At 42.6% G+C, this 21050-nt stretch overlaps 8 protein-coding genes across 8 annotated transcripts; 5 read left to right on the top strand and 3 right to left on the bottom strand. All coding sequences in view use genetic code 12, as the record gives it.

The window, feature by feature from the left end:
* Positions 1 to 26: 26 nt before the first annotated feature.
* Positions 27 to 4174, bottom strand: SEC31 (component of the COPII coat of ER-Golgi vesicles). Its single transcript, XM_001387758.1, has 2 exons — positions 1576 to 4174; positions 27 to 1542 (listed from the first exon to the last, which is right to left on the bottom strand). The coding sequence occupies exons 1-2, from the start codon at positions 3986 to 3988 to the stop codon at positions 221 to 223; spliced, it is 3735 nt and encodes a 1244-aa protein (XP_001387795.2). The 5' UTR covers positions 3989 to 4174; the 3' UTR covers positions 27 to 220.
* An 819-nt stretch (positions 4175 to 4993) lies between these two features.
* PICST_51125 (predicted protein) lies at positions 4994 to 6271 on the top strand (the record flags this gene model as incomplete). The annotated part of the gene is made up of 1 exon (XM_001387353.1): positions 4994 to 6271. A coding segment is annotated over one exon (1278 nt), but the record flags the coding sequence as incomplete, so codon positions are not given.
* Positions 6272 to 6730: 459 nt separating this feature from the next.
* PICST_51842 (predicted protein) lies at positions 6731 to 9604 on the top strand (the record flags this gene model as incomplete). The annotated part of the gene is made up of 2 exons (XM_001387354.1): positions 6731 to 7005; positions 7111 to 9604. The coding sequence occupies 2 exons, from the start codon at positions 6731 to 6733 to the stop codon at positions 9602 to 9604; spliced, it is 2769 nt and encodes a 922-aa protein (XP_001387391.2).
* Positions 9605 to 11702: 2098 nt separating this feature from the next.
* Positions 11703 to 12032, top strand: MMD1 (maintenance of mitochondrial DNA; the record flags this gene model as incomplete). Its single annotated transcript, XM_001387355.1, has 1 exon — positions 11703 to 12032. A coding segment is annotated over one exon (330 nt), but the record flags the coding sequence as incomplete, so codon positions are not given.
* A 491-nt stretch (positions 12033 to 12523) lies between these two features.
* On the top strand, positions 12524 to 13472 carry RPL34 (60S ribosomal protein L34). The gene is made up of 2 exons (XM_001387356.1): positions 12524 to 12591; positions 13041 to 13472. The coding sequence occupies exons 1-2, from the start codon at positions 12555 to 12557 to the stop codon at positions 13370 to 13372; spliced, it is 369 nt and encodes a 122-aa protein (XP_001387393.1). The 5' UTR covers positions 12524 to 12554; the 3' UTR covers positions 13373 to 13472.
* A 1172-nt stretch (positions 13473 to 14644) lies between these two features.
* On the top strand, positions 14645 to 14851 carry PICST_37629 (predicted protein; the record flags this gene model as incomplete). The annotated part of the gene is made up of 1 exon (XM_001387357.1): positions 14645 to 14851. The coding sequence occupies one exon, from the start codon at positions 14645 to 14647 to the stop codon at positions 14849 to 14851; it is 207 nt and encodes a 68-aa protein (XP_001387394.1).
* A 323-nt stretch (positions 14852 to 15174) lies between these two features.
* RTA2 (putative transporter or flippase transmembrane protein) lies at positions 15175 to 16719 on the bottom strand (the record flags this gene model as incomplete). Its single annotated transcript, XM_001387759.1, has 1 exon — positions 15175 to 16719. The coding sequence occupies one exon, from the start codon at positions 16717 to 16719 to the stop codon at positions 15175 to 15177; it is 1545 nt and encodes a 514-aa protein (XP_001387796.2).
* Positions 16720 to 18168: 1449 nt separating this feature from the next.
* PCL7 (cyclin like protein interacting with PHO85) lies at positions 18169 to 20598 on the bottom strand (the record flags this gene model as incomplete). The annotated part of the gene is made up of 1 exon (XM_001387760.1): positions 18169 to 20598. The coding sequence occupies one exon, from the start codon at positions 20596 to 20598 to the stop codon at positions 18169 to 18171; it is 2430 nt and encodes an 809-aa protein (XP_001387797.2).
* Between the last annotated feature and the right edge of the window lie 452 nt (positions 20599 to 21050).

Genomic DNA, 21050 nt, shown 5'->3' on the forward strand with positions numbered 1-21050 from the left:
TTTTAGAAAGTTCTTATTTAGACAACCTAACGTTAACAAAATGTCTATTCTACAACATTTTTAGACAATGTTGTAATCTTTTAGGGGTGACTCTACTATATTTGTACATGTCTAGAAACTTGACAAAAATCATTTTAGTTATTTCTATGGTAGGCATAGTTAGCATATCTAATAATGCACCGAGTGGAGATGACTATACATTAAAAAAAGTTATTTTGCGCTAATACATAGCTTCAGCCATGGTAATGAGACGGGTGATACCTCTATGCCAATTACCGAGTTGATCGATATGGTTGGCAGCAAACAGAGTGTTCAATGAGCTGGCAGATTCAATATCCTTGCTTTCCAATGCTGTGCAAACTTCCTTCAAGTCTTCAATGGCATCGTCGGTTAACAAGTCTTCATTGTTCAAGTGGTCAAACAATATGTTGAGTCTCTTTTCCAAGTCCTCGCCGTGAGCCGTGTACTTTTCTGGGATGTTAGGCTTGACAGCCTCAAGCACCTTGGTCAAATATTGGTAGATCAAAACCGACTTTTCGGGGATGTGAGACCTGTCTCCTTTGGGATATTTACTCTTGGTTGGAACTGGAGTTTTAGCTGCCGGAGGAGGAGGAGGGGCAGAAGCAGCTGGCTGGTGCCCGATAGCTGGAGGTGGTGGTGGGACTCCGCTAAAAGCTGGCTGAATAGGGGCTGCGTGCATTGAGCCAAACGAAGTTGGAGGAGATACAATGCCTCTACCCATAGGAGGTGGTACTATACCAGCGTTGCTAACTCTAGGAGAAATTACAGAACTGGCCAGAGGAGCATATGGATTCTTTGGGGGTGCTGGTGGTGCAGCAGCGCCTCCGGAGAATCCTAATCCTGAAAGAGAAGCTGGAGGAGGAGCGTAGGCTACTCTAGGAGCTACCTCTGGTGCTACAGCGTACGGGTTCTTCTTGGTAGAAGGAGATACTCCTACTGGAGAAGAGTGAGTGTTGGACGGAGCATTCACATCTGCTGAAGGAGGTGGAGCGTAACGATTGTTAACATGAACAGGAGCAGGACGTGGTGACGACTGGATAGTGGGTACAGCTACTTTAGAATTAGCACGGCTACCTTTTGGTGGAGGAGGAGCAGCACTTCCGCTTGACATCGATCTCTTCGGACCTGGAGGAATGGACATTGGTGGAACTGTAGTTTGAGGTAATGGTGTAGGAGATGGTGTAGCTGTAACAACAGCAGCAGCTCGGCGTGCTGGAGCCTTCGATTTGAACGTATCTGGCAAATCGTTCCAACCGTCAGTTTCCTGTTTGTATACCGGCTTAGGTGGGCCAGTAGGAGGCGGACTTACTGCTGTAGCTTGGGCTGGAGGTGGTGCTTGTACGACTGGAGCAGCAGGTTTGTAGATGTTGGTTGAGGACACATGAGGAGCATATGGGTTAGAAGCTCTGACATATGGATTGCTGCTTGGAACACTGGCAGATGGAATAGCTGAGGGAGCAAGTGGAGCTCCAATAGGAGGCATCGTTGCCTGGTACGAAGGTTTTGGAGTTGACAGGACTTCTGGAATCACTGGGGTCGTCCTACCATAAGGACCTCTCGAAACCTTGCTAGTCTTAGCGGTGACAGAGTTAGCAACAGCGCTTGTGCCAGATTTCACAGTTTTGGAAGCAGTAACAGCAGCAACGGCACCAGTAGCCTTGTTGATTCTGTCCTTTTCGGTTCCTGCCAAGTCACTGGGCAACAATTGCAAGAATATGTTGGCCAATTCAAACTCTCCGTTACCAGCTACCAAATTTGTGTACTCTACAATAGCCTTGGAGATAGGTTCAGCTGAAGGGCCAGAGATCTCGCCGCTGATGTTAGAAATCGATCTGTAGGCTGCAATCTTCAGAACAAAGTTAGTCAAAGCGATGAGGCGAGCTTCGGAAGGAGATGAGACGTTTTCAGCGTTGTCGGACTCCAACAAATGAGCCTCCAAGGCTGGCAACTCCTTCAACCAGATACTTGCAATTTTGTCCAAAGCATTACCAGCCAAGTAGCATCTGATGGCAGTGTCTCTGCTATCAGCTACAGTCTTCGATTCCAAGATACGATCACCCAACTCGGTGATCTTGCTGTTAAAATCGTCCGGATCGTTGGTGAAGGAGGTGATGCCAGCAGCGATTTCCTTCCAGTTGGCTACATTGGCGTTGGATACAATGTCGGTGATATTCTGCGATGAGACCGAATAGAGAACTCTCGACACTTCCTTTTTGACGTTCTTCTTAAAGTAGGCGTTTTTAACTTTTTCCTTGATGTCATCAGAAGCATCCAAGGCCAACACCAATGCTTCCAACAATTTGCCTCTTTCGATACAGTCATGGACGGCATCTTCGATTTTGTTGCCCAAAACCAATTTGATCAAAGACTTGTCCTCTTCGCTGACTTTGGCGGAAAAGATCTTGAACGAACCCGATGGAACAAAAGGTGCTTCATTTTCAAGAACTACCTTGCCGTTTCCAAGATTGTCAAAGAAGGAATCATCAGCAGAAGCTGGAACGTCTTCAGAATCACCGTTCTTCTTATCTTCCAGTTCAATTTCAGTTTCTGGCTTCTTTTCTTCTTCTTCTGTAGTAACCTCAGTCAAGATTTCATCCTTTCCGGATTCAGCCAACTTCTGTAAGAGCTTCCAGTCGCTCTTGTCAAGGTCGCTGGCAACGTTCGACGAGATCTTCTCGTCTATGATTGATTTGAAGTTGTTGTTCTTGAGAGCAGTATATAATTCAGATGATGAACTTTGTCCTTTGGCGACAAACTTTTGGATATTGATAATGGACTTGCCGTTGCTGTCTTTCAGCACCTGCACCAACTTGGAACCAAAGCCAAATGACACAGCAGAAGGCGTCTTCAACCACTGAGGAGCCTGTTTGATATCAAATACCGGCTGCTGGGTGTCAGTTGTAGACAACTGATTCCAGAAGACGTTGTCATCGTTGGATGTGACTTTTTCCGACACTGGAGGAGAGGTATCTTGGAGCGACTGCACGACGATCTTGCCGTCAAACGAAGCTGTGGCAAAGATATCAGGAACTTTTGGTGCAAAAGCAGTTTGGAAAGCCCAGTTGGCTGTAGTAGGGTATTCACCAAGTTTCTGTCCAGTAGTAGGGTTCCACAAGAAAGTTGTGTTGTCTTTTCCGCTGGAGATCAAGAGCTCCGGATCCTGTTGGCACCAGTCAAGCGACAAAACTCCCTTCTTGTGCCCTTCTAAGATCTTCTCTGGAGCGTTGGAGTTACGTAAATCCCACGTCAATATCAATGGGCAGGCATCATTGTCACTGGCGGTGATTAATTCGGTCAGCTTAGTAGGATGCCAAGCAACATGGGAGAAGTTGGCTCTTCCTGATGCACCAGTGTACGACAAGTGCAACACTTCTCGCTTTGATTTCAAGTCCCAGATCGACGTGTAGCCACTATTTCCTGTACTGGCGAGAATGTGGCTGACCGAGTTGTTCCAGGCTACGGAGCTGATTTCGTCCATAGGAGTCATAGCCAGTCCCGGAGAGAAGGGTTCGGTGAACTTCTTTGTATCCCATATGAAGATCTGGCCGTGAGATCCTCCGGAAACCAACACATGACTCTGAAGAGGGTTGAACTGCAAACTTCTGACGGGTCCAGAGTGTTTGCTCAGCTTGTGGACGGAAGCTTTGGCCAAGTCTTTCAGTATGATGAGAACTTCGGCATCCCAGAACTCGATCACTCCGTTCTCAAAGGCAGCAGCAATCAAACCCCTGGGACGTCCTTCAAACGGTTTCGACCATGCTAAAGCGTAGAAACGGTGTTCTACAGCTGCACTAAAAATGGGCTCGTTGGTGTTGGTAGCTGAAAAAATGTCCCAGAGTTCCAACAGCAGCAGAGAGTTGAAGCTAGCATCTACGGCTCCGGCAACGGTCCCAGTGGCAAGAATAGGTAAAGTATCCAGACTCCAAGCAAACGTCGAAGTTCGAGCGATTTCAGAGATCTTGACCATTTTTCTTACCTATATATATCCTGGCGTGCTAATAGTACTATGTCTTTTGTATTATATCTTTGAGCACTAGAAGAGAAGACTAAGAGTCAATTGAGAATGTTCAGACAAAAGTCGCGAGCAGGGTTCGCGTCACAGGCTTGTGCTGGTATGTTTGGAGTCTCGCCTGTGTCGTGCACTGGATTGTGTGGAAAAAACCGTACAGCAAACTGAAATATTCACGAAATCAAGTCTCAAAATGTTGATGGTTCGTTGTGATTTCGGCCAACGCACTAGTTTCACTGGGGAGTGACTTAATTCACGTGATCAAATATGTACTCGCGTTTCCGGTGCAAAGCCAACAATGGTATCCAGAGAGTCCTGTACGGGAAGTGGTGCCTTTTGTAAGATCTCGATCGTGGCTGAATCAGTCCAACTAGCGCTATGATGTACAGTGCTTAGACATATGTGTGTCTGATTTGGGTGTGAATCCTGGAAATTGAGGTTTTCAGCAAGATCATTGGTCAGAAAAATGTCCACAATGATGCGGCCAGTTTGCTGGGACTGCTTCCCCTCTCAAGAGCTGCAGTTTATGCTTTTTTTGACATATATCTGGAAATCGCATAAATTAGTCCGTATTTTCGCAGCCATCCAGACTATATAATTTCACCAATATCTTACATTCTCACAGAAAGTCCGAGAATCCCTGAGAAAATTGTTCACATTATTGATAGAACATACATTTACATATCTATATCCGTAGGATGAATTCGTCGACCTCGAAGGCTTGCCCATCGGTTTTCAACATTTCCACGTGACTCTTTCGATGACTCGTATGATGATTATCAGCTTTCCACAACTCGCGTCATTATCTAGATGTACACATGGCTTCCGATATTTTTAACACATCTGATATTGAACTTCAGTGTTTTCTTCTACAATTCCCCAAAATCAACCACAATGACGGCAGCAATGTCTACGCTTTCACAGCCCACCATTAGGTTCATATTGCTGACGTTTGCTGAGCGTATAGCGAAGCCGTCTCTTAGAGCGTTTTTGTTCGCTTATCTCTATGTAGTGATTCCCAAGGCTTTGAACCACATTATTGTAGCCATCAAGAGAAATGATCTCGCAGATTTGCCCAAGCGTTTGGCGACAGTTCTAGCCAGGGCGTTGCATCCCAAGAAGTTCCCCATGTTCACTGCGTACATTGTCGCAGGTACCAATTTATTGGAGCCAATAGTGTTCAAGATAGTCCAGAGACTTGCACTATTGAAGAGCAGAAGCAGCACCTTGTTCATATCAACTTTGGTTTCGGGCTTCATTTCCGCCATCATAACGTTTCCTCAATTCCAGAATCACATTTTGGGCTACGGCAGATACTATTCGCTAGATTTGACTCTTTTGTTAACTACCAGAGCTTTGGACACATTGGTGTCTTCAACTCTTGCCCATGTCGTTCCCAGCATACTTCAGAGCAAAGGTGACGCTCTTCTTTTTATACTATCGTCGTTTTTGGTGATGTTTTCATGGTTCTACAAGCCTGAATCATTGCCTCCATCCTATAGGGGTTGGATCACAGCTGCAGCTAATATGGACGATGAGCTCATATGGGCTCTCAAAGGTCTCCGCGAAGGAACACTAGTGTACGGAGAACATGGTCCTCTTGAGGATATTCTTGTACCAATGGCTGAAAGATATGGCCAAGATCCAAAGAGAGGAAGTCTCATTCACAACCAACCCATCGAGTGTGAGGTGGTACATGCTTTCACAACTAAGAATTGCGAAGTCCATGCTCTCTGGAGATTCTACCGTGGCTTCGTTTTTTCGTTGAAAGTGTACGGGCCATTGAACGCATTGATGCTTCTATTTCCTAATAAGAGTAAGATGTCCACCAGGATCTGGAGAGCGTTTCTATCCACATGTAGATCGTCCTGTTTCTTGGGTACTTTTATTTCACTCTACTGGTACGGGGTATGTCTCGTGAGAAACAGACTATTTCCCAAGCTTTTTCCCAACAAGCCCTTGGTGGAATGGGATATCACTTGGGGCCCTACAGTCGGTGCCATGTTATGCGGCTTATCGTCGTTTGTAGAGACACAAGGACGTCGTAAAGAATTGGCTTTATTTGTAGCACCAAGAGGGTTGGGCACTTTAGTACCAACGGAACCATCGGAAATCAATCTTCGTATTGAAGCTATTGTGTTTTCCTTCAGCTTGGCTGTGCTAGTAGCATTTTCCAAAAAGGACCCTAAGTCTGTGAGAGGTATTTTCGGAAAGGGATTTCAGCAAGTTTTCAAGATCTAGAACTGGACTTGGACTTATGTTTGTGTTTCTTCATATAATTGTATATATATATACGAGGTAGTTTATTAGTGTCGCTGAATAGAGTTTTTTTTGGTTGTTTTCTTTTTTGCACCCATTGAGAAAAAAGGTTCCAGTGGCACAATTTGCAACCATAATATTACTTCAGGCAGAATTTCCTTATAATAGAACTTTCAAATATTACTTTTGATTATGTTTTAAAATCGTGGCCATTATTGGTGAAATCCTTGTCACAAGGCACTTTATAAAGTGGCTAGCTCTCTAGTACTTTTCACTGAACTATAGGTAGGTAGAGAAAAATGTCGTGTCCTATACCAAAGATCAGCGACATTCTATCCGCATACAAGCAAAAGATGTTCGAAACTTTCTACTGCAAAAGCATTTCTCTATACTCCAACACCAACAAAAATAACAAAATAGTCAAGCGACACAGAAGATGTCATGCTGGAAGACGAAATAGACTATGATAACGGCACTAACAAGGTTGTGGAGTTTGACTTCCCTCTTCCTCTTAACAACATTTCCCAAGACTTTACCAAGCGACATTCTGACTTAGCAAGAATCCTAGATATTCCCCAAGATGACGAACATCTCGACTTTGTCTTTTCCACAGTAGTACTGCTCTGTGATCCCTTTACCCAGCCGGAGGAAAATGAGAACACCATCTTGAGTGTCGATTGCGTGGCTGACTTGGTCATAGCTCTAGCTTACACTAAGTACATGGAAATCCATGGAGAAGAATTGGAAATAGACATCATCGAAAGTAATGGTGGCAATAATAATAATTCCAACAATGTCAATGGCGAAGAAACAAATAAAAGAACACCCAAGCCACGTGTAAATATTGAGTCTATCAAGTTTGAGCTTTCTGTGCAATTTTTCACTATTGTTCGTAGAATTCATACAGCATTGAATGCAGAAGATGAGCTCGACCTTAGATATGTCAACAACGATGAGGACCACGACATGCAGAACATCCCCTTGTGGACACCTAAAGAAGCTCTTCAAGGCGAAGAGTTCAATTTGAAGCTTGTTTACGCTGTAGCTTGTGTTTTACTACTAGCCATATACAAGCTCTTTAAACCTAGAGAAGGCGGAGAGTACAATCTTACACTCAACCCGTATTTGCATTACTTCCTTAGACTCTGGAAGTGCCATACCAACGTTATTCTACTCGGTCTAGAAATAGATAGACGTCTTGAGTTGTTCCGTAGTCATCACGAGGATGCTAGCGAGGAAACGCCAGAAATCGTAAAACAGACTTTAAAGGGCTCAAGTGCAGTTCGTTACGTTCTTGCCTATATTATCAATCAGAACCCTTCCCTGCTCTTTGATGAATTGAAAAGCAACTTCCTCGAAGGTGAAAACGACATCAAGGATGAAGCACTATTGAATTTTCTACAACCTCTAGCTAGAAAGAAACTTAATGGAGGATCGTTGCTGATCGACATGAGACTTGTCATAATCGCCCTCCTCATCATTAATTCTGGAATTTCGTTCACTGTAGGTCTGTTTCAGCTCGCAGACAAAAAATCTGGTAGTGGCGACGAGGCTGCTAGACGCCTTAACCAGTCTAGAAGAATTACTGAAATCGGCGATATCTTGATAGACCTCGAGTATGACGATCGCTTCGATGAAGACATCCGCTACATATTCGAATATGAGTATGACGACTCCGAAGCTGATTGGCTGGATGTTTCTGAAGATGAAGTGCTTGCTCCTCAGGATGAACAGGTAGTGGATGGCGAAGTAGATTTGGAAGGCAGACTGGCAAAAGACGTGAAAGATATTTCGTTGGCAGTCAGAGTGAAAGACCAATCTGATGTCATCGAGTTTGATGAACAAGGAAGAGATTGGCGCGATCTACCTCGAGGGGAAAATGAGGTGTTTGCCGATTGGTTCATCAAGAAAGCAGAGGCTTTTGAAAAACTCGAAGAGAAAGAGAGACAAGACTCAGACGACTTCTTTTCATCGTGGCATGAACTCAAAATGACCTTTGAATTTTTGAAGACCAACTCTATCGAAGGCGACACAGAAGCTGAAACGAGAATGGGCCAAGTAGTCATCAACACTATTTCCAAGACTATCAAAGACGAACTCGATGGTATTCAGGATGCTCAAATTACACCTGATCAGATTTACCAGTATTTTTCCAAGCCTGCAACTGAGGCAGCAATTCGAGTGACACAGGAAAACAACAAGCTTATTATCCCCATCTTCAACATTACCAATTTTGAATTGTTGTTGCATAATAACAGCAAGCTAGCCAGGTGTGCCATGGATGAAATGTTGATGTGTAGGGGCTATCGAAGAGTGTTGATCTGGTTTATGACTCACAATATCAATTTGTCTGCTTTACTTATAGATTATGTCTTTGAGTTGTTAGCAGAGCTTAGAGGCAATCAAAGTAGACAAACTCCATACTTGTTTACTCGCCAAGGTGAAAAGTTGGTCTTCAGCGAAGTAGAGCAGCTGATGTTGCTTCATGAGTTCTTGACTAATTGTAGCATATACTTGTCAGCCACGGATGGAATAGAGATAGATGATGGATACAAGGTTGTATTGGCTGAGTCAATTGCAAAGAAGTATATGTCTTTGCTCTGTCTCATGGTCAACCAGCTTATCAACATCGGAATTATAGATTTATCCATTCCTAATGGAGAGGATGATGACATCAAAAACTACAAGAACGAATTGCAAGTGTTATTGATCAACTGGGTAGGAAAACTTCCTGAAGCCAGACAGTTATTCTTCAAGATCAAGAACTCCAGCATTGAAGAAAAGCAGAAAGAAGAGCCCTCAACAACAGAAAGCACAGTCGGTTATGTTTACGATAAAAAAGAACAGGCAGAACTATTTGAGTGGTTTGCACCGCGCTCCACTGCTGAAATCAATGAGGAGTTGGAAAGAGACAAACATAAGTTATTGATCGTGGAAGATTTCACCCATCGCATTGAGAGTCATTTATACAACATCTTGGGTGTGGAAAAGAAGAGTAAGATGCACTTGCTCGGTGGATTGAAGCAGACAACAGAGGATATTCAGTTTTTCTTTCAGCATTTCAATACGCTCTGTAAGATCGAGCTTGTAGCAGAATCGCTATTTGAAGAATTTGAAAACATTGTTTCTACAGGTCCTACTAAGGTTGTACAAGTTCCAACTGATCATACAGTAGAAAATAAGAACGAAGCATTTGATGCGGAATTCAATTCTGAGTTTCTCAATGGAGAAGGCGAGTTCAAGCCTCTGCCTGCCACAAGTTCATCTTCAAAGAAGAAGAGCAAAAAGAAAAAGAAGGGAAAGAAGAGGTCATGAACCCACAAACACAGACAGACAAATCATACAATGGTAGCATTATCTAGTCCTCCGGGCTAATGTATCAGTAACGGCTGTTAATTTACGATTTATAGAGATAGAAACACTCGTGTAGTTTTTTGCAATGGCCCACACTTGTGGCTTAAGGAAAGTTCGTTTGCATAAATTTAAGTTAATACCAAAACCAAGAGTAACGAAGTATACCTACTTCTTCAGTGTAGAGCCAGAAACAGCAGACAGGAATGAATAGTAGAGTGTATATAGTTGGAATTTCTGTGCAACTCTCACTCTGACAGTTGCTTCGGATTTGGCCCAGATTGCTAAAGCCAAGAGAACAAATCGGGGAAACCTAGAAGATTCCACAGATTTGAGAATCAGCTTTCTCTGGAGAGGAGGTGGAAGCAGGGAGAAGAAAGACAGATAAACTGGATAATGACACAAAGTAAGAAATGCTATTGTCTTATCATTTGACATATTGAGTTGAATTGCAAAAACATATGCAAAAAAGTGGTCCTGCTTGTGCATATAAGATATCACCCCTTCTTAAGAACAAACATAAGAGCTAATATGAAATTGTTGTACAACCGTTTGTTATCAGTTCGTAGGACAATAGAAGATTAGCTGACAGTGTAAAGAAATAGAGATTGATATAACGCCGTCAGAATGAACCAGCTTCCCGAAACAGAGATCGAGAAGATCGAATCACAAGACTTCTCTGAGCCTTCAGTCAGACAAAGAAGAGATCCCATGGTTGTTATCTTGAAAACCTTTCTACCAAAACCCAGTGAACCTGCAACACCTGAACAGAAAAGGCGTTCAAGGTGGGTATTAGCTATTTTATTCATTGTATCATTGGGCCCTTTCTGGTCTGAATTTCACTACACCTTTCACGATAAAGCTGATTTGTTCTTCAAGCTGAATGGTGTATCGCTAATTCGGTTTCTATCAAATATTTTCACCCTTTTGGCAGTCTATGTTGGTTTTATTGCAGTGACAAGATTAGCAGCGAGAGTGCCTGTGAGTGCTGAGTTGTTCAAAGTATTGTCTTTCATGACGGCGAATGCGTTGTTGTGCACATTTCTAAGCAGTTGCTTGCCAGAAGAGTTTGAGTATATGAATGAAGCAAAATCATCCTAGACGTACCACTTTATCTCTTTCAGTTGTTTATGATTATACGAATATATATGTTTAATGTACAATAATACCTCAGCGGCGTTCAGGAAACTGACTCCAGAATTGACAAGCTCGTCTTTCATTCCTCCTCTTAGGCTAATCCACTGTTCTGGGGTCAAATCTCTGTATATCTTCAGATACTCAGGGATTACGTCATCACTGATTCAGCTTTTCATACTATAATTCTTAATCTATTCAGTTATCTACAAAAGTTGAATATTCAGAGTCCATCAGCAAATTCTTCAAGATTCTTGTAATTGCAAGTGTAGATTGTCGCTATAGTTCAACTATGTAACATCTTGCATTCTGGAAATAGCAAGATCACCAATTCTGAATCCAGTTGCTAAATCACACCCACCAACAATTACTAACATTTGCGAATTACTATTCGCAGATATCGCTAAAGAAACCACTGATCTCCTAATCAAATCGTATCGACATATCCATGAACTGCATAAATTTGTCAGCGTGGAGGAAATCTCCGAGAGTCAGAGTCAGAATTGGAGGTTTTCACGTGACTGAACTCTGTGCGATTACTAAATCTGGCTGGGTTCCTGTTCCAACATTATCCAAAATCTGGCTATAAGAAGCCTACGATCTACGGAAGACCTGTGTTTCCTTATTATGTTTTCCAGTACATTTCGTGGATTGAGAACAATTGCTGCAACTTCCAAGAGAATGACTTCCTCCATCACTCCAGTAAGTAACAACTAGCCCAGTGGTGATTGTGGGATGTTTGAATCTGCTCATCGTCAGATTCTCATAATCCCATGTAGAACATGTCCAATACTAACATCGATTCCAGGTTAAGACTGCTGCCGCTCCTCCTCCAGCCGCATCCTACTCGCAGGCTATCAAGGTCAATGGTAAGTAACCAATTGATACCACTATGTCTATATAATTAAGTCTTTATACTAACAACTTAGGCTTTATCTATGTATCAGGCCAGATTCCTTATACCCCACAAAACCAGCCATTGCCAGGTAACCCTTCTATTCAAGAACAAGCTGAGCAAGTGATCCAAAATGTATCCAACATCTTGGAAGCCTCCAACTCCTCGTTGAAACATGTCGTCAAGGCCAACATCTTCTTGACCGACATGAAGGCTCAATTCGGTGAATTCAACGCTGTCTATGGTAAGTACTTCAACAACCACAAGCCAGCCAGATCTTGTGTCGCTGTCAAGGAATTGCCTTTGGGTGTTGCCTTGGAAATGGAAGTTGTTGCCATTGAAAAGGACGAGCCAAAGTTGTAGACAAATTTGAAGTCTCAGTGACCATTCACCCTTACTCTCTGGTAGATTTATCAATATACACTATAAAATATGAAACAACAGTTGTAGAGTTTAATCGAAAATAAGTTCTTGCTGTATTGTTCAAAAAACGAATACTAATTTGGACAGACTACATTGTGGATTATATCTATAAGCCATACGTATTCGGGGCATCTTATAGTGGAGTACACAGTTGCTGATTCCTTATTATAAGGCAATAGGACCTTCCGAACCATACAATAAAATAGGATGCCCTCGAGCACGTGATTATTCACCTTTAGAGGGCTCCAGCCCTAGTCGCACTTGTCCAATCCGTACTCATCAGCTAGTCACGGGATCTGTTTATGTGCACACGTCCACATAGTGAGTGAAAATTTTCTTACTCTCTACTGTGCGGCCTGTAGCAGAGCCAGGGAAAATTGTTTCAATGTATTTATCCAAATTTCACTAGTTTAACATACCTTCTTTTGAATCTTAGATAGTATAGCATAAGTATCTTCAACAATGGCTCAACGTGTTACCTACAGAAGAAGAAATCCATGTATGTTTCTGCGGATCTACTCATATGATGAACTAGTCCTGATAGAATGAATGACAAATGTAGATTATCAAATTGTCAAGGCTTCGAGAAAGTGAAAAATTGATTTCCTGTCACCAAAAAGACTACATTACATACTTCAAAAGTGAAGAACCTCATCCAGCATGTTCCAGCACCTTGGTTCTAACGATGTAAACTAGCAACAGCTTCGTGCCTTGTTCATTATACACCGAAGAAATTGTCAAAGTATCCATAGATATTGCCCAAGACCATGTAATCATAAACGATGAGATGAATGAAAAACTTTTCCCTAACGTCTCAGTTGCAATTGTCATCATAGTACTACCAATAAAAATAATAATATCGAATCAAACCAGTTCATTCCGATTTTGTCATACTAGTTCATTCATAAGCACAATATGAAACCTTTCAATATACTAACATATATTTAGACAACACCAGATCTAACAAGATCAAGGTCGTCAAGACCCCAGGTGGTAAGTTGGTTGCCCAACACGTCAAGAAGGCTGCTTCCAGAGTCAAGTGTGGTGACTGTGGTATCGCTTTGGCTGGTATCTCCACCTTGAGACCAAGAGAATACGCTCAAGTCTCCAAGACCCACAAGACCGTCCAAAGAGCTTACGGTGGTTCCAGATGTGCCAACTGTGTTAAGGAAAGAATTGTCAGAGCTTTCTTAATCGAAGAACAAAAGATCGTCAAGAGAGTCCTCAAGGAACAACAAGAAAAGGAAAAGAAGACCACCAAGAAGGTTTCTAAGAAGTAAGCTAATCACTTCATAAAAGATTTCAAATTGTAAATTTAGTCTTTGGTTTAATGGTATCTTCTATGTAAATTCTTTTCATTTAATACACAAATACGTCAATAAGTCACATGTAGATATTGTCAGGCATTTGGCAGAAACCATTTTTGTAGGTCCTCGTCATCTTGGAGTTATCCTTAAATAGATAGAGAAACATGTTTGTGGTGAACAGTTCGATATGTACTGAGGATTTTGTATTTGTAAGAAATAGTTTTGCCAGATTTTCGCAGCTAAACAATAAATATATTCACCTCAACATTCTTCACTGAATACCACGAAGTTGAAAGAATGGTAGATATACGGACCATGGCCACGATTCTTCCTACAGAGTAGTCAATTTCCATTAAACTATTGCTAATTCAGGAGTTCCTGAGATATCTCCAAGTCCTATACAAAAAGAGTAGCAGCTTTGACGGAAACAGCTATGGTATAGACATTATATTGAAGCTACTTAGCAATATACCAATTGTCAGCTTTCACCTTTGAGAACCAATTAGTTTATGCTTATCTCAGCAACTACAATGGGAATCTCATCAGGTCTATCTTTTGAGTTTATTCTACTCTACACTAAGCTACAAGAAACGTACACGAAGGAGCCAGTTGCACAGAGACAGATCAGTTACAAGTCTAAATATACAGTATCTATAGCTCCATACGGTTTCACATTTGCATGGCTAAAGGCTCTGCTCTCCAGGTTCCTGCCCGGAAGTGTCACCCGATGGCTCGGGATCTGGATTCCGCAGGATCTCTTGTGAGCCTTACAATTTCCACTTAGTTTTGTGTGGCCAGACGAGCAGGCTTTCTATACGAGGAAATGTATACATGAGGCTCGCAATAAGCTGAGCTATTCAAGTGATACCAGAAAACATCCTGGGCCACCCTTTTCGTATGGTATTCTCGTGATAGTAGCTTTCAGTTCAACTCCGGATATTCTCGAGAGAATTCCATGCTTATCAGCAGCGAACAATCTTTATCTGCAGTTTTTCAAACGGCCGCAAAATAGTAACTCTTATCTATGGGTCATCTCGATTTAGTCACAGGAGGCTGGATGATCCAAAGGTAAATACCGCTATAAATAAGTGCTGTATGTCTAGTTATACTTTTTGTTTATTGCCGTCTTATTTATACATATACATTTCTAGACTGACGCAATTCTGCTATAGATTCTTATAGAACATTTAATTTATCTAATTACTTAATAACATATACATAGATCTCATAACAGCAACTTCAAAAATGGAAGCAACAAGATTAACGCATATACTCGACAATACTTACATTCCACCTCGCAAGATAGAGTCTGAGTTGACAGTTCCGCCTTATCACCCATGTTTAATAGTCCAAGACAAACAAACAGATACTACCAAATTGAAACCTTGCGGTTGTGCTGATAGCTATTGTGTCAAGAATGCACCTGACTGGATCCCAAGAGCAAAACGTTAGAGGAAACTTAAGAAAAGCCATCCAAAGCTAGTTATGAATGGTTCATTAACGTTGACATGTGGTATGAACATTTTGCATCCGCGTAGTCAACATTTCAATTCGTTAATCCTAAGTTGTACGATGAGTGCTCAAGTGTTTTCAGGTGCGTTTAATGGGTTGGGGGTATAAGGGTTGTTGTAGCTGCATACATATTATGCTTACTTGATGTTATATAGATACATACACAAGCAGACATGCTTGTCTAATTGAGAATATTCCTAAGCGGTATGACAAGATCTATGCGTAGAATATCAAATAAGGCCTATAAAGTCCAGCACAAAATATTATCGTGATGCAGTGTGAAAGTAGAACGAATCTTCGTCGCTCTCATTCAAAGTAGATGTATTCAGGCCCTCATAACTAGACTGACTCATGCTCTTTACGTGCATGGTTTCTTTTGTGTAGGGGTTGAAAGCCATTGGTGGGTACTCAACAGCGCTGTCAAGGAATGGATTGTCCAGACTGACTTCGTAGTGAGTTTGCGTATACTCCTCGTATTCGGTGTCCGACCCTCTACTTGAACGCTTATTCTTCTTAGTGTGCCTCTTTCTGGAGACAGCCTTCATCTTGTTGGATTCACAGTCTTCATGATCCAAGTCCCTTTCGTGTAAGATTGCTTTTAAAGAAAGGGATTCGTCATTACCAAAGACGAGCCCAGGATGAAAAGGAATAAAGAGTGCACAAGCGAGAAAGATCATAGCTGCATCAAGGCTAAGAACAAATGCCTCATGCGTAATCAAATACCCTCTCCAGCCTTCGGACAACTCGACTACTCTGTAAATGCACCGCACATAGACAAAGACCAAAGACAACAACATGACTAAAGGAAAATATTGAAACAACCTTTTGGAACGGATATGCTTATACTTTGAATTGTATCGATAGTCCATCAGTTCCTTGATTTCCCTTCCCGTATGGGTATTGAACAAGAGTCGGAAAAGGACCAGGAAACTGAAGGGAGTATCACTATCTTCTCCAAAGTAGTTCCTCTTTATGAAGTCACAGTTGAGATAGAGGAAAAATGTCATTGACAACACCTGGAAAGCAATTCCCCCTACCATAACATGTGTTCCCACAGCCGTTGGCCGGAATTGCTTGAGCATTATAGCTGCATAGGCACCACCTATTCCTTGGACGAATAAACTGGTAGTGTCACAGAATATGAAGATATACGAGAACCACACTGGCTCCAAAACCGAAAACCGCCGCCCGTGCACTACAATGTGCAAGGCTAGAAGGTAGTAAATTCCTGCCATGACAAATGCTGGTGCAATAGTGAGACAAATGATCTGGCATAGATACTTGCTCTGGTTGGTGGTATCCTGTGCAGCCAAGGTACGGGCGAGATATCCTATGAATTCCAAGAGAGTGGCAGAGGACATGCAGAAGCCAAAGTATTTGGCCTTTAACTTGAAGGACAAGACAATCTGGGTAATGAGTGCGATCCCGAAAAGGGCTGTGAAGAGTGCATTGGCTGGCACGTTAAGGTTCATGGCGTACAAGTTGCTCAGCCATTCCAACAGTTTCAAGTTTAATGTGGCATTGAACATGGCCGCGGTCACTTCGGGCAAGTCGGTGGCTCTGGTGGCTGTCGCTATATACTTCTCTCCAGCAACTATGGTCAAGGAAGCAGCTGCTCCTCTGTACTTCTTGGAGAGAAAGTAGAGGGAAATGCTATTGGTTTCAGTAGCTGCCGATTGGGCTACCTGAGAAATAGTCCGCAATAATGCAGGCAATGCTGTAGGGTCGATGCTGCTCAACGACGTCGAGGTGGGCACGGACTTGGGTGTCCATGATGTGATATACTGGTTGGCAAGACTTAAATCCATGGTGGAGGGTTATGAGAACGGGTGCAAAAAATGTACGCAAAATTAGAGAGACTTCCGGACTAGAAAGGTGGAGGAACCCGTAGCGAGGAGATATCTACTATGGGACCACAAGAAACCGAGACAAATCAAAAGACGACGGAAGCGAAAGTAGGAAAGACGACACCACAGCTGGTCCAGTTATACAGAAGCAGCAGAAGACAATTCCAGGAATGTACAAATTGGAAGGGGAAGTGAGGTAATTATATAATGCGCTTCTCTCGTAAAACCACTATGTATGCAAGCAAAGTATGTGCCAAAGTCACAGACAAGGGATCCAGTCTTCTCCACCAAATTTAGTATCCAGTACTGTGTGACAGTATTCCGTAAACCTAAATCTGGCCTTGCATCTGGATGCCCAATTGGTGAGAGGAGATCGTTCGTCGTCGTCTCACTAAAGCCACCACGATGGACTCGAAGATACCGAATAGGCGAAAACAGTTCCCTAGAATCAACTTCTTCTGAGACAACCAGTGGCTGATATGGTTGCACTTGAACCATTACCGCAACAGGCAATCAGATTCCTCTCGAATTGACAGGTCCACGAACGTCTGTGTATTAACAGCCTGAGCCCTGTCTTGCTATGGACGAGAGCACAGCCGGAGCTACAGGGACTACACGGATTGGGTAAGTATTATAGTGGCTTAATACCCAGGATACCCTTTCCGGTAAACTTAGTGGGGTTGCCTACAGGATTGTTCGAAAGATTTATGGACTATTAGTAGCAAAGATTTCAACTCAAATTGGTACGGAAGCATATGCTTCCGAACGGTACCGAAGAACACAATGTCCGAACATCTGATAACAACGAGAAAGAATATGCTAGTGAAAAAAATACAATTCATTCGCTACAGAGAAGATTGAACGCAGTGTGATTTTTGTGATTCGGTAGCGACAATCTCGTTGGGTGCGAAATCCATATTTCTACCGATCCCCATCCTTGCTCACACTAATTCTTGTCTAGTCATAGTCATTCTTCTGATTTCTTTATTAACAGTGTTTTGCTTCTGTTATCTTGTCTAGACTAGTTCTTAATTAAGTCATGTGTTCATTTTTAGTCTCTTCCCCTCCGTTATAGTTTCCATGCGATAGTATCTACAACCGTAGTATCCTTGTAGCTTGGGTCTACCTAAGTATTTCCTGGTACAACCTATTCTATTCTACACCACATAGATTAGGAATAATCTATTTCACATTGCTATATTATAATGTTATTATTATTACTATCATTAATAATGTTACTGTATAACAGCACATACAAACGTTAATGCGAGAAACAGGAGCCAAGACGACCATCCCTTTTGCCCAGAGTCTCGAATTATTCAGAATCGACCAGAGATTGTCCACTTTGGGCCGAGAAGTGTGATTGTAGCTATTGTCATCCTTTTGTTCATAGCAAATCCATCATGCCTACTAACTCTTGATGCCATCCTTTTGGTTTCCCACATCGCTAGGATCTCCTATGTTGCTGGCACTGGCATTGCTATTATTGTTGGTGTTGTTGGTGTTGTGCACTAACTCGTTGGTGATTTGCTCCCGTTTCCAGAAACGAAGCAACAAATCGCCATAATTCTGAAGATCTTCGACTGAGATCATTAACTTGAAATCCAACAATAACAAGAATTGCAACTCCAAGTAGTTCAACTCTTCCAACGGTAAGCCACCCACCTTGGCGTATCTTAGATTCTTGTAGAAGATATCACTGAAGAACTTAGACGAAACCGTGATTCCAGAAATGATGAGACGATGGATGTTGTACGAATCCATGACAAACAACTGCTCGGCATCACCAGCATTAGCAGTGTCTTCATTAATGGCCGCGCCTCCAGCACCGGCCCCCAGCGATGAGGTCTTTCTCTTCTGGTTGAGGTTGTTGGCTTTCTTTGCGATTCTATCGAAATAAACTAACAACGAAAGGAAAACTTCATTCGTAACAGGACAGTACTTCAACACTCTGGCTAGGTAGGCATGTAAAGAAATACCTGGAACATTGGTACCATGGAAAGCCAAAACATTAGCCAAATACTTGTTCTTCATTTCGTCTTGTTCATCATCTTCATCCTGACTATCTATAACTAGGTCTTCGTCTTCATCCTCGTCAGAATCTATATCTATTGGATTGCCATGCGAGTTTGAGTCGTCGTGGTCTACTTCTATGTTGTCGTCTTCGTCTCCCACGTCTACCACATCAACGTCTACAATGAGTGCTCCTCCTACAGAATGCTGTCTGGTGGTCTCCATGTTCGAATCGGAAGTAGTTAACGAGCCCAGTCTATTAGCAGACCGAACTCGTTCTCTCTCTTGACGTCTGGCAAATCTTCTCTGTTCCTTCAACTCTGCCTGTTGAATCTTTTTCATTCGTCTCTCTTCCTTGAGTCGCTGCCTCATGGCAATGGTGTTATCAAAATGGTTGGGATGCAATTTGTCATTAGCCTCTATGATTTTAGTGAGAAGGCAAGAGAGCATTAAGATGAGATCGTTGACTGGATAATCGACAATGTTCAAATGCCCATCATAGATGGAAGCATTCTCACCAGGCGGAGGATTATTTCCATCACGAACTGACAAGTTGTGCAAGAACTCTTTGTACGACATGTAGTGGTCAGGCTCAGGCTGGATGTACTGTTGTTGATGTTGCTGATGTTGATGAGATGATGAAAGATAACCCGAGTCTACAGGTGGTGTTGCCGTAACAGAACTAGAAGCAGTGTTTGGTATAGGTCTATTAGCTGTTCTGGAGTATGGATGGTGATGGTAGGATGACGATGTTGGAGCAGAGCCAAAAGGAGCAGAACCAAATGAACTTGGAAAACGATGCTGTTGGTTTTGAGATTGTTGTAGTTGATTCTGATTCAATGGAGGTGTTGGGGTTGGCTGAACTGGAAACAGAGGATTGAATGAAGACAGAGCCGATGCAAAAGAGTCGCGGTTGGAAGTGGAGTTGACGGAATCCATGGAGATGGTGGTGGTAGGCATCGATTGGGGTACAAAGCCCAGAGGTTTAGTCGCATTCTGAAGCTGTTGATGTTGTTGATGTTGTTGCTGTTGGTTATCATTTGTGTTGCTGGAATTGAATGGATTAACGTTGGAATTGGTCGAAGTAAAACTTTGGAGGTTGTTGGAGTTGGGCAATGACGGCGTGTAGGAGTGGACCGAGGAGTACGACGATGAGACTACAGTCGGTGTGTTGTGCGAAGACGGGATGTAATTGATGGAGTCGTTGGCTGGAGTGCTATAGAAGCCAGGTGCACGGTAAGACGACGAGTGGAATGACGACGACGTAGGTTCTGTGGATGAGAATGATATCGATCCAGTCACCGGAACGGCGGTCGGTACTCTGGCACTTGGATGCAACAAATTGTTAGTGTTGACTGTATTACCATTAGTGTTAGTATTAGTATTAGTATTGATAGAGTTGATAATAGTTTTGATTTTGGAATTGGAAGAATCGTTATTATTGATGATGTTGGAGCCAATGATGTCGTTGTCATTGGCATTGTGGTTAGTGTTTATGTTGGAGTTGTATTTGGCGTAGTGATCACTAGGGTTGATACCACTACTGGTATTGATGCTATCGTTTATATTACTGGCGTTCACAGCACTAGACGGCGGATCATTCGAAATGTTGATGTTGATGTTGCTTGAGTTGTTTGCCGCATCAACATTGCCGCTGGCATTACTATTAACATTACTATGGATGACATTGCTGCTGTCGTAGTCCATGTGGGTGGACGACAGAGATGGCGTGGGTGTGGACGACATCAAGTTTTTGGTCAAGTTGGAGACGGCAGGCTTGTGGAACGTCGTGGACGACGACACCGCCGGATGGTTGTCGTTCTGCATCATGAGGGTTACGGCTAAAGAAGAGGATTACGGCTACAGCTGAGATAGAGTGGTTAAGTTGTCTTTGGCCAACTGCGACCTCATTGGGTGGGGAGTGTATGTGGAGGATCTAGTAGGGTGTGTGGACAGGAGATGATAGAATGGAAGAGAGAAAATATACCGAGTCTTTATATTTGTCTTTATACGGAGCTATAGCATGTATAGCAGAGACTTATATAGAAAGATAGATACCCTCTAGAATGGAGAGTTCAAGTGTAATTGTAGAATTTTGATTTGGGTACAATTTGGTATTCTGTTCTCTGTCTCCGAAATTTATGGAGAGACTTCTAGTCTGAGAGGTGAGAAATGCTATCATGCCTACAGTACTTAAAATCACCACAGTCGGGCTCGATTTCTCTCGGGAAAGTGCACAACCATTCTCGTATTGTGATTCTTTCCTTCTCACCAGCCTC

This window comes from Scheffersomyces stipitis, chromosome 1 (assembly GCF_000209165.1).
Source record: "Scheffersomyces stipitis CBS 6054 chromosome 1, whole genome shotgun sequence".
In the NCBI taxonomy this organism is placed as follows: Eukaryota; Fungi; Ascomycota; class Pichiomycetes; order Serinales; family Debaryomycetaceae; genus Scheffersomyces; species Scheffersomyces stipitis.